The 12,838-nt window shown below is 38.1% G+C and overlaps 1 protein-coding gene across 1 annotated transcript in view; it reads left to right on the top strand.

Annotated features, from left to right (window-relative positions):
- The window catches only part of CADPS (calcium dependent secretion activator), a 535,079-nt gene that overhangs the window by 295,210 nt on the left and 227,031 nt on the right, over nt 1-12,838 (top strand). Inside the window, 1 exon segment of the mRNA XM_031953509.1 lies at nt 7,654-7,765. Within this exon segment, the coding sequence (XP_031809369.1) occupies nt 7,654-7,765 (112 nt within the window).

The following is a 12,838-nucleotide window of genomic DNA, read 5'->3' as shown; positions in this document are numbered from 1 at the left end:
GTGCTCAACTCTTAACCAGCTCAGCCTTTGAGATCCCAACCTACCATTTTTTTTAAAAAAATCTTTCTTTTATGTGGGAATTCCCCATTTGAATGAAATCTCTCCGAGAGCAAGGATTTATTTTTATTTTATTTTATTTTATCAGTATTCCCAACTCTTAGCACAGAGCCTGGCATTTAACTACTTAATTCCTGCTGTATCTAATCTATACAGATTTCTTTTTTGGAGTTTCTGCTTGCGATGACAAGATCCAATGAAGCCTTTTTTTTAAGGCTATGGAAAACTTTGACAAGATCATAGACATGTTGCTCAAGGGGAGTTTAAAGAAAATTTGATACAAACCCTTTATTTTATAGAGAGGTCTGCAACTTGGTTGAGATCACAAAGCTAGCAGATGCGTAGAGCCAAGATTCAAATTCAGGTTCTTAGCTGCAATTCTGGTCCGGGTTTCCTACCACTGCACCCTGCCAGTGGTAAAACCCAACCTAAACCTTACTTCTGTTCTATAAATATTCTGTCACAAGCTCCGTTCTCCAGGCTAAGTACTAATAGAAACAGTTATCTCTTGCTGTGCCAGAGAGAACCTGTAATTGGAGGAGGAGGGAGCTGTGATATCCCTCTAGCTACATTGAAATGCATTCTGCTGTACAGCATGCCTTTGTTTCTCATTTGTTTCTGGGCTCTGAGGGTGTCAAGTAGATTACTGAGAATTACAATTGGCACTCTCAGCATATAGTAAATTTAGTGTTTTTTAAGTAGTACAATGGTGATATAAATGGGTAGAGTGGAATCAGGAAGATTCACCTTCTTGAGTTCAAATTTGGCTTCAGAAACTTACTAGATGTATAACCCTGGTAAAGTCACTTAACCCTGTTTGCCTCAGTTTCCTCATCTGTAAAATGAGCTGGAAAAGGAAATGAAACTCCAGTATCTTTGCTAAGAAAATCCCAAATGGGTCACAAAGACTCAGATATATTCAACAACAACAATGCGGTATAGCAGTCAAGAACCCTGATCTGTGGTCCAACTGACACAATCCATATTTTTATTTATATCCATACATCATAGGCAGATCAATATACATGAATTCTTCATATTTCAAAATGATAGTTTTTCTCTCTTCATCAGGAATTAAAAAGACCAATACCTATATCTATGCAAGAAGTCTCTCCCTATAATTAAGGCTACCATCACCTATCTTTGACTCTTTGTCTCCCAAGTTATTATAGAACTAAAAGTTGTAAAGGAACCATGGGACCATAGAATTTGAGGTGAAAAAGACATTAGCAGGCATGTAGTTTCTACTCTACAGATGAAGAAACAGAGATAAAGGGACTTGTAAAAAGTCACATAAATATATTGAATAGTACATAAGCACAGATGTTCCAGTGCTCATTTCATTAAAAATCACCACTGTCTTGAAGTGTGAGAATTTCCACCTCTCTGATGACCCTTTGAACTTGATTCCCTATTCTTGCTTCTTGCTTTTGCTTTCTCTTCCTTGCTTACCAAAGAGAATAGTCATTTGGCTCTTCCAACCTTGCTTGCAACCAGTATTATCGACCTCTGAACTTTTCTGATTAAATTTCAATTTCATTACTGTTCCAGGAAGCTATTAAGAGCATATATTAATCGCAATAGCCAAGGCCAATGGCACAGCAAGAAATCAACTAATAGAGAAAAGGAGTGGAAAAAAAGACTCTAGAGGAAAATAGATGTGCTTATAGACATATTTCTTCAGCCAAAACCACAGATTTTGATACCTTGGTGGATGATTTTTTTTGCTGGATTTGTTAAAGTATTTTTGAAACATATCGAACCTGTGAACTAAATCTAAAATTAGAAGCTGACACAACAGCAAGAGCCAGTAGGCTTAAAATGAAGATGAAGAAATGAGATCTGAAAGAAATCAATGTTAATTGACCCTAGACCAGAATGAACTATTTGACCAATAAGAAAAATAAAAGACCCAGTTCCATTTAAGTCAATTGAGGAAAACACAAATAGGAAACATTGAAGTTTTGCTGATGATCAATATGTGGGGTGATGTAAATTAATTTAAAATTTTCCCCCTTTGTATTCTTAGAACCAAGAAGAAAAGAGCATCTCTTTAAACACTGAGGGGGGTTAGTTAGAGAAAGAGTCCTCTGTCACCCAAACTAATTATAATCAGATTTCAACAGCAACAACAACAATAATTATTACTAATAATAGTCATGCACTGCCATGGCAGAAGTGACTTGAGAGAGTTATTAGAAATCTGTAAAAAAAAAAAAAAACATGGAAATTTATATCAACACCTAGCTTTTAAGCTCAGTAGGAAACTTCAGTGCCATATTGCCTAATTAAAGGCAACAAAAAAAGAAATAGGAAGAACAGAATTCAGAGAACAAAAATATACAAGAAATTCAGAATTACCTTAATTAGCAATTGAAATCTAACCTTAAGACAATATTAGGACTTTAAAAAGCACAAAGGATAAAATAAACGCTTCAACATCAGTCACAAACTTGACTATAGACACTTGAGAAACAAACCCAAAGTGAGAAGCTCTGAATGAAGATGTGGAAAATCTCTGTTCATCTCTATGGTCACAAGAAGGCCGATAAAATGGGAGAATAAAAACAAGTTGAATCAAATGAAGAATAGAAAAATGGCACATTAACATGATGGATGACAGAACAATTAACTCAAAAAATGATTGAAACTTTGGATTCTCAGAAAAACTGGAGATGGGTAGAACCAGATAAGATTCACAATTATTGCCTTGTAATGGCACATAAATTAATAACGAAGTAGTTATACAAAGTACTTTCTGTCAGACATATTTATTATCAAAAGATGGAAACACCAGCATTTCAACCAAGTATAAGCCATTCTATGTTCTCTCCTTTATACAGAGCAGTCGCTAAACAGGCAGGCAGTTGACATTTGCATAACCTTAAATCCATTATCACTCCTAAGTAGAACTGATATGACTTCCATATTAAAAAAAAAAAAAAAAAAAAAAAAAAAAAAAAAAAAACCTCAAACCAAAATACTTTGTTAATTACTTCAGTTAATATCAAATTATTTAAAACACATTAAATAGCAAATTTATCATATTGAACTTTCTTCAATGAGATCAAGGTGTCATTTGGACTCAATAAATTCAAAATTATTCTAGTATACCAAGAAAAGATAGAGATTGAAGGTTTCAAACTTTTCAACAAATCCAGTGATCAAACTGAACCAGTAGAATAAGATAAGAAATGCAAATGCCTTGGTGTTCCCTCCATCAGAAGAGAAACATTAAGTATGTAAAACTGTCAAGGAAAAGGCTTTAGCTGAATATGTTAAGAGAACTGCTGACATCCTGAATTCAAAGTTAAGTGAAAAAATTAAGACCATTCACAGAAAGTTCTCTCTTCTCTCCTCCTCTTCTTCTCACATTATTCAAATGCATTGTGTCACCGTTCTCCTTCACCTCTCTCACATAGAAAGATGGCCATTCTCCTTGTCAAGGTAAACCCCTCTCTGTACACAGGTACTCTGATTCCATCCCATATTCTCCAGTAGATTGTCCTTTCTATCATCCCTACTCTCATTACTTTTCTATTTCCCTCTGACTATTGGCTGTTTCCCTATATGCATGGGCATATATTACCTATATGTCCATGCTCATGTCTCCCCCATTCTCCAGAAAGCTTCTCAGATCCCTCCATCCCCATGAACTATCACCCCACATCTCTTCCTTTTTATATGGCAAAATGACTTTAAAAGGCCATCTATAGTGGGAGCTTTCCTTCACCTCTCTCCTGGACTTTCCACAGATGTCATCATCCAACCAAAATTGTTCTCTCTAAAGTTACCAATGCTCTCTTAATTGTAAAAATGAGTGGCCTTAAAAAAAAATCATGCTTCTTGACCCTTCTGCAGCCTTGACATTGCTATGACCCTCTTTTCTTTAACATTCACTTCCCTATTCAATTAACTCCAAAGGCTCTTTATAACTTTCAGGATCAAATAAAAAGTCTTCCATTTGGCATTTAAAGCCTTTCATCACCAGATTCTCTCCTAACTTTCCAAACATCTTGTACCTTACTAACCCTTATGTATTCTGCAATTCAGTGATACTGACCTTATTGTTGCTCTCTGCCCAATAAATCATGGGCTATCCTTTGTGCCTAGAATTCTCTCCCTCTTCAGTGTTACCTTCTGGATTTCATGGCTTCTTTCTAGCTAAAGTTCAACCTTCTACAAAATGACTTAAATAATGACGAGGATATGGATGGTTGATGATAGCTAACATTTACACGTTTTAAGGTTGGCAAAGTCTATTACATGTTAACTCGTTTAATCCTCATAATGAACTTTGTGGCAGGTGCTATTATTATCTTCATTTTACAGATAAGGAAACTGAGGCAAAGAAATGTTAAATGATTTATCCAAGGTTTCACAGCTAGCAGGAGGCAGTTAAGTGACTCAGTGGCTAGAGCACTGGGCCTGGGTCCAAATAGGACCTCGGACACTTAGTAGCTGTGTGATCCCATGTAAGCCACGGACAGTAATGGCATATTATTGTAACAGTATCATGAAGAGTCAAACAGGACTGAACAACTGAAGCAGTATCTAAGGGAGGATTTGAATTCAAGTCTTCCTGATTCTGAAGTTTGGGCTCCACTCACTGAAGCACCAATGCCCCTTAATTCTAATGCCCTGCTTCTGTTGATTATCCCCAACTTATTTGTATGTATCTTGTTTGTACATAGTTTTTTGCATGTTGTCTTCCTTATTATACTAGGGCTTCTTGCAAGCATGGATTGTGTTTCATTTTTCTTTGTATCTCCAAGCACCTGGTCCATTGCAGGCACTTAACAAATGCTTATTGATTGAATGACATGAACATATCATTGTTTGCCTCTCATGATCTATAGTCTAATTGTACTAGATATTCTTGAATTTACAATTAACCTAAGCTTAAAGTTTTTTTCCAGTCCAATCAGGGTTGGGTTGGTAGAGTTTAATTTTATTACTAATGGATAATTATCTTTGGGATAATTTTGGGTTTGGGCTTTGGGAGTTGATGTCACAATTCAAGATTGACCTAAAGTCATCTTGGAAACTTAATGCCAACTAATGGTGTAGGTAAAAAGGAAACATGGAAAGTACCATTCCAATGGATGGATTGCCTGTCATTGATCTATTCTGATGCTTAGCAGACACCAGTTGCTTGAATTGAGTCCAGCTAATATGAGGAAGGAAGGAACTGAGTCCAGCTAATATGATCTTATTTTTCCCAGATGGAGATCCCACAGCAAAGGCTCAGATCGATTTTCACTGTTCTTAAGTAACATTGGTCAAATTCTGACTAGAGAGCCAATGTGTTTGGCACCAGAAATTCAGTTTGGACTGTTTCCTCCAAAACAGGAGAGATAATCCTTAGGAAACCATCCCACTGGGTAGAAGTTGCTGGAACTGTGTTGCTGCTCTTCTCTCAGTTCTATCCTCACTACACACACACACACACACACACACACACACACACACACACTTGGCAGGAAGTAAAAAAAGGAAAAGATTTTGTGTAAATGTCCATTATCCTATAGAACAATCTGACCATGGATCAAAGTGAATTAGTTTACATAAGAAATCCATCCCTGTCCTTGTGCCTACACAATGTCCCAAGTTATTTCATTTTCATCACCATCACTGAATCATTATCCCTTATATCTATATGATGCTTTACAGCTTTCAAAGTAGTTTCCTAGATATGATCTTATTATGTATTATGCCATTCATTAGAAAGAACACTGAAGAATTGGAATGAAATCCCTTCTCTGCTACTTGCTGTCTGAAGCTTCTCCATTTCCCAGATGATGTTTTGCATATGAGCTAAATGACCTAAACTGAGAGAGGAAATATGAAAATGCCTCTCCCTTCCTTCTTTCCAAAGGTTGGGGTCAGAAAACCCTTGCACAGACAGTCATTGGTTATATTAATGATGTTGATGGACAGTTTTCCCCCCTTTTTAATTATTTTTCTTTATTTCTTTTCTTTTTCTATTTTTTTCTGGCTCTCTGGGTAAGGAAAGGTCTTGGATTACAGATTACAGATTTAAAGCTCAAAAGAACTACACCCTGACTTCTCATTTTAGAGAAGTATAGAAAGTCACCCAACTCATATAAAAACAAAAGATCTCAACAAAAGTTCAAAAACCAAATATCTGTTTGATTGAATTTCATTCAATCATTTCATGTTACCAAGAAAACTGAAGCCCAGAACTTTGAAGTGATTTTTCTGAAATTCTACAGCTAGTTGTTGACAGAACTCAGATTAGAATCCAGATCTCCTAACTGGGCTATATAAGGCTGTCAGCTATTTAATCAGCATGCACATTGGGCCAACCTAACTATGCTGAGCATTTAGCCAAGTGCCCTTAACTAAGCCCTTTCTTCAGGAAATTTTTGTTCTTAATTTCAAATAAACTGACATCATTGATTATGTGAATAACAATGAGGGAAAAGGATGTAAGATAACACTGTTCTGGTTCAGCAGGATTCTACATAATAATGATTTCTGAGAGATTGCTAGGAAAGGGAAGAAGAAAAAGGGAAGAGGGAGGGAAGGAAGGAAGGAAGGAAGGAAGGAAGGAAGGAAGATTGATTCAAAAGTGGCAATTTTCTGAACATCTGACTTCCAGTCAGAGAAGACCTGTGTTTAGATTCTGCCTTTGGTCCAAGTCATATGAACAATGGTGAATTGCTTAATCTTTCTGAGTCTCAGTTTGCTCATCTATATAATAGGGATAATATTGCCCATGTCTCCTACCTCCCAGTGTGTCATAGGGGATGGAGAACTGGGATTAAAACCCAAAACATTTGAATTCAATTCTTTCCTCTGACACATACTGACTGGATATCTCTGGACAAGTCACTTAAACCTCTCAATAGTCCTCGGTGCTCTCTAAGAGAGATAAGTTGTAGAGAAAGAGTCAACCTGAACTGATAGAAGGACTTTTCCTCATCCAAAGAGTTTTCTTTCATAATGAAGTCACAGATCCAGTAGCCCTCTCCTTCTAGTTATTGTGATGCTCAAATGGTATATGCTAAAAGTGCTTTGCAAACCTTCAAAGCCTCTCTAAAAATCAGTCATGTTTCTTCAGCTGTTCGCATAATAAAGTCAAGCTTCATTCTGGTAGAAGTAAACCTCCTGAAATGTACCCTTCTCAACCCTCACCTCCAATGCTCTTCCAAGCACCAAATAAATACCTTATTTAAAAAGCTAACAATATTAGCTGAAGCAAAGCAAACGGCACAATTGCTGCCTGAGGACGGCTGCATCCAGATGATCTGAACCTCAAAACATGTGGCATAAATTAGCAAATGCCAGGGGTTGTTGGGCCTTATTTGGAACACATTTTCACATGGAAATGGGATGGGGAAAGTTTTCCCCCAGCTGAAGTTCACGTTCAATCCAAATGATCCCCGAGAGCTTGCTGCAAAAACAGTGGCAACTTTCTGAGCATCTGTCTTGCATTTGTCTCACAAGTTAATTAACACGTTTTGTCACTCCTACAGCTTTCGTGGGAGAAGGGTGACAGACAGTGACACCCTGGAGTTGGGTCAGGTGACAAAGTATCTCAAAAACTGCCCTCTCTGATTGTGTCTGCAGGTGGGGGACACAAGGTGACTTCTCCACGAGCCACGCCCTGCCAGCTGTAAAGGTGAAGCTGTTCACTGAAAGCACAGGTGTCCTGGCCTTGGAGGACAAAGAACTCGGTCGGGTAAGGACGTAAGCCTAGAGGAGGGCTGGCCCATGTGCGCCAAAACAGCAACCCTGTGGCCTGAGAATGTATGACTGCTTTCCCTTCACTCCCCCAAAGCAGACATATCATCTAGTAAAGCAGGAAAGAATCTTTTTTTCAATTCTAGTCCTGTAAAAGATAGCCAGTTTGGGAAAGGGAACAATGGTTGGGAATAATCCTAGGATGTTTAGGCTCAGGGCTGACAATGTGAGAGCATATCTCCCAAAGAGGCGAGCAACAAAACCATACTAGGCTGTTCTCCTTCAGAGATAACATGCATAATTTTTTCATAGTTGAAAAGAGCAGTATGATTATAATAACATAGATTTAGTGCCAAAAAAGACCTTGGAGGACATCTAGTCTAACTCTTTTTACAGAGAAGAAAACTGAGACTCAAAGACGTCAAAGGACTTGGAAACATAGACCTACTGCTACAAAGACCTTAGAGATCATTAAGTATAACGCCCTAACCAAAGGAAACAGGGACGTGGGTCACTCAGGGAGTCATTAGCAAGGTGGATATTTGAACTTAGTTCCTCTGACGTCAACTCTCAGACTCTTCAGATGGAAATTGTCCAAATTCATGAAACCGAGATGTATACTCCATGTCCTCTGAATCAAAATCTAACCCTTTCTTTTTGCTTAATATTTATTTATTGTATTTTTAACTTATGGAATAAAACATCTCCATAACATAGTATGCCAAAAACAATGGTTACACATGACACTATACCTCTATTAGCTACAACTTGCTGTTTTTTTAAAAAACCTATAATAGTTATCATGTGAATTACTTTTTTCTTTTTTCCTTCCTCCCCCCTTTAGAAATGACTACTATTAGACATAAATAGTGTGTGTGTATGTGAAATCATTCTACATATTCTTCCATTTATCAGTTCTTTTTCTGGATATAAATAGCATCTTCCTTCATACGTCCTTTGTGTTAATAGTCAAAATTACTTAGTCACTCAAAGGTATTCTTAAAACATCTTCCCAGAATGCCCCTCAATGCTGCTCTTTCCACTGTTCCTCAATGTTTCCTATATGCTGCATATTTTTTTCATTCTTTTATTACCAGAAAAGGAATAGAAAATAAAATTTCCAGCATAATGAGTCTACCATACCTTTGAAGTAATATTTCTTCTGGCTTAAGCATACTCAGAGCTAATAACATTCCTTAGATCTACTCAAACACTCATTTTTTTATTCATTTGCCCTTTTTTCTGGTCCCACTGGCTTTTTATGATTGGCAGTTTGCTATTGATTTTTTGGTACACTTAGCCTGGGTTTCCCAATGTTTCACCAACTGATATTTGTGAGTAGCCTTGCCCAAAGCTAAAGAATTAATTTTCTGTCTACCACCTGTCAGAGGTCAAAGACTATATACTAAAAGAACCTAAAGAGTACTTTTCCCTCCTAATTTGATGTTAATAAACATTTTTAAATGCCCACTGTGTTCAATGTACCATGACTGAAATGCAAACTTTAGGTCCAAGCATTTATTAAACGAGTATTTTTTCCAGGCACTGTGCAAAATGTTAAAGAAATAAAAAGAAGGTTAGAAATAGCCCTCCCGTTAACAAATCCATATTTTGATGGAAGAAGAAATATATAAATACCTACATACCTACAAGTTAAATTCAGAGTAGGGAAAAGAAATGGATTCTCTGAAAGAATGGATCCTCTGAAAGAAGAAAACATTAGTAGCTGGGAGTACTAGGAAAGGTCTCTTGAAGCAGGTGGGTTTGAAATGCATCTTCAAAAGAGCCAGAGCAAATAAATAGGAGAAATGGGGAGAAGAAGAATTCTTAGTTTGGGACACAGCTGGGGCAAAGGGAGAGCATGGTTCTTGTCTTCAAGAAACTTAAGGTCTAATAGTAAAAAACTACCAATGATAAAAAGTTATGGAGGACTATTTGCTCCTACATTTAATGGCCCCAATTTTCTGGGGCACCCTAACTTCATCTGAAGACTTTTCATATTTTTGACCCCCTTTTTTCTATCACTAGCAATCTATTTATTGGTCTTTTCCCTGCTATTTGTATAAATGCTTCTACCAGCATAAGCCAGTATAACTTCTTCATCACAGTCTGTTGTTCAATTGTTGTTTAGTCATGTTTGACTCTTTATGATCCCTTTGGGGATTTTCTTGGAAAATAGTGGAGTGATTTGCCGTTTCCCTCTCCAGCTCATTTTAAAGTTGAGAAACTGAGGCAAACGCAAAGTGAGGTGTAAGGGAATGGTTGCCTGGCCAAAGATTTCCTTCCCAAGTGATCCCTCCTAGATCTATTAAAGTGTCATATTGCTGTGGAGTTAACTCGATAGTAACAGGAGCTGTGAACATCAAAGACGGAACACATGTGGACCTCAGCTGGGTAGATTAAGTACATGTTTACTAGCCAAGAATGTCCAGATGAAGTGTCTGTTGTAATCTTGGCCTTGGGCACATGGGAGGACCCTCATAACTCAGTGAGGTTGACAAAATGGAAAGGGCTGTGCGAACACGCTAAACCCAGAGAAAAACTGGATGGATGGAGCTAATGGAACATCCCCGTTAACCTCCCCTTCTGTTTCATTGGCTGACTGGGACCTCCTCAGATTGAGACCATGTGATAGAAAGACTCTTTGTGAAGAGGCCGGTAATGAGCTGAGCTGGGGCATTGTCGGCTCCTACAAATGGACAGCATATTGTGTGTGGGAAAAGCGTCCAGACTCCATATGGTGGAAGGCAGATTAATGAGCTCGAGAGTGCTGGTCTCCTAGTGCCTCTCACACTTTGCTTTTGCCAGCGAAGCAGGACAGCAGGGAGTCGGGGGGCTTTTCCTACTGCTGTTCCCAACCTTGTTGCTCGATCCTCGCTTCCTCCTGTTTCTTTTCTTCCGTCCTTCTTTCTCCTTTTCCCCATTGCTCGACTTCTGCTCTTGCCAGCTCGGCACCTGGTCATGGACATCTCACAGGCTTCTAAGACTGAGAGCTCTAGAATTGGACAGGGTCTTAGAGCTCTCCTTATTTTACTAGTGAAGAAAATGAGACCTTTGAGATACATTGTAAATGATTAATTATAAATGTTTATTGAATTGAATTAAATTGATCAAGATTACACAGTACTTCCTCTATCAAAATCTAGAAGGAGCATGAGTTAATACCACTGAATTTTGCCTGCCCAATGACTTTCCATTTCAATTTTAATTCAGTTCAATTCCAAATATACCATTAAGTCCCAAAAATATCATTATGTGCTGGGCAAGGCATCCAGAATAAAAAGACAAAAACAAAATCAATATTTGTCTTTAAGGAACTTGTGTTCTATTGGAAAAGATGGGATGGACAGGACTTGATAAGATAAGAAAGGCCTAGCTAGGTTAGAATGGGATAGATGGTCTGGGGAAAAGAAATGATATGGGTGAGGGAGATGGGTGGTAACTTTGTGGATGGAGAAGGAGAGTTACTATATAGATGTGGGAGAGAGGTGACAAAAGAAAAGGATCAGGGATGACTCTGAGATTATGAACCCTAGTAATGCATTTATTAACTATTCATTGTCCTGTCCTCCAGGAGTTTGCATTTTATTGGAGGGGAAGATATTTATGTATATAAAAATATACAAATAAATATAAAGTTATTTGAAGTAAGGAAGACACAAGTAGCTGAGGGAATCAGGAAAGATCTCATAGCATATAGTGAGTGACTGAGCATCTCCCAAACTCTGGGAGATGGATCCAAGGAGAATACTAGAAAGTGACAGATAAGCTAAGGCTTCCTGTAAGAGTGGCCTGAGTGGGTTTTCAGAGGTTGTGTTTCCTTCTCCTTGTAGAAAATTATAGGGTAGGTTATTATTCTTTAAAATAAAAAATAGGTCTCTGCCCTCTTGGACTTCTTTGAGAAAGATACTATTGAATCTAGTGAAGCTAAATCAGAAGATAATTCTCACATTGTATCACATGAAGTCTTTTGTTGCCTGCCTTGTTACTGGATAAATCCTAAATCTCTCAGCTCCAATGAGGAAATCACTCTAGAAGGCATTGCCCTTCCCAGATCTAAGGACATTTTCTGAACACTAGTTGCCTTGTTGTATGCTCTGGGAAAATAATTTCACTTCTCTCTACTTCAGTTTCCTCATCTGTAAGATAGTAGTGAGGCACTTGATGGTCCCTAAAGTCCTTTTTACAACTTGATGATCCTAAATTTATACAAAACTAATGGGCATCTAAGGCAGTGTTTAAACCCAGGTCTTCCTGGTTCAAATTCCAGTCCTTTGTTTATTATACCACTTTGCCTCTCACATGTGTACATTTTTTTAACCCTGATAAAATTAAAACCCCTTGAGGACAGAAGCTGTTTCATTTTTATCTTTGTATCATCAGGTCCTACTACAGTATCCATCACACAGTAGAGACTTAGTAAATACTTAAGCTGTTCTATGACCACATAATAAATTGACCACTTCTGTGCAATGGAGACTAAATAAAGTAGAGAATAGAAGGCACTTTCTCTGACATTCTCCTGAGGAGCGGTTTGTATACTGGGAGAAATAAAGTCATGATTATAGAGTGATGGACTGGTAGAATAGCCTCCTAATTGATCTTCCTGCCTCTAATCGCTCCTTTTTCTATTCTACCCTCCACGCAGCTGCCAAAATGATATTCTTAAAGCCCCATCTCGAGAAGGAAATCTCTGATGCTTTGAAGGCATCTCAGTTTTGCCTTTCTATCTCCAGTGCCCAGCAAAGTGCCTGGAACATCATTCAATTTCATCAAGGCACAACGATTGGTTTTCAATCTAGGATAAAATGCAAACCCTTCTGTTTGGCATCAAAAGCCCTGCACAATCTGGTCCTAACTTAGCATTCTAGACTGACTTCACACCACTCCCCCTCATGTGCTCTATATTACAGTCAAAGTGGCTTACTTGCTGTTCTCCATATGTGACACTCCACAGGACCAAGTACATGACAAACTCCATATCTACTTGTGTTCCCCACCTCTGCCTCTTGGAAGCCCTGGAGGCTTCCAAGCCTCAGTTCAAGTGCCACTGCCTACAGGACACTTTCTG

This window comes from Sarcophilus harrisii, chromosome 1, assembly GCF_902635505.1.
Source record: "Sarcophilus harrisii chromosome 1, mSarHar1.11, whole genome shotgun sequence".
NCBI classification, from domain to species: Eukaryota; Metazoa; Chordata; class Mammalia; order Dasyuromorphia; family Dasyuridae; genus Sarcophilus; species Sarcophilus harrisii.
The sequence above is the reverse complement of the archived record's forward strand: the minus strand, read 5'-3'. Positions and strand labels throughout refer to the sequence as shown.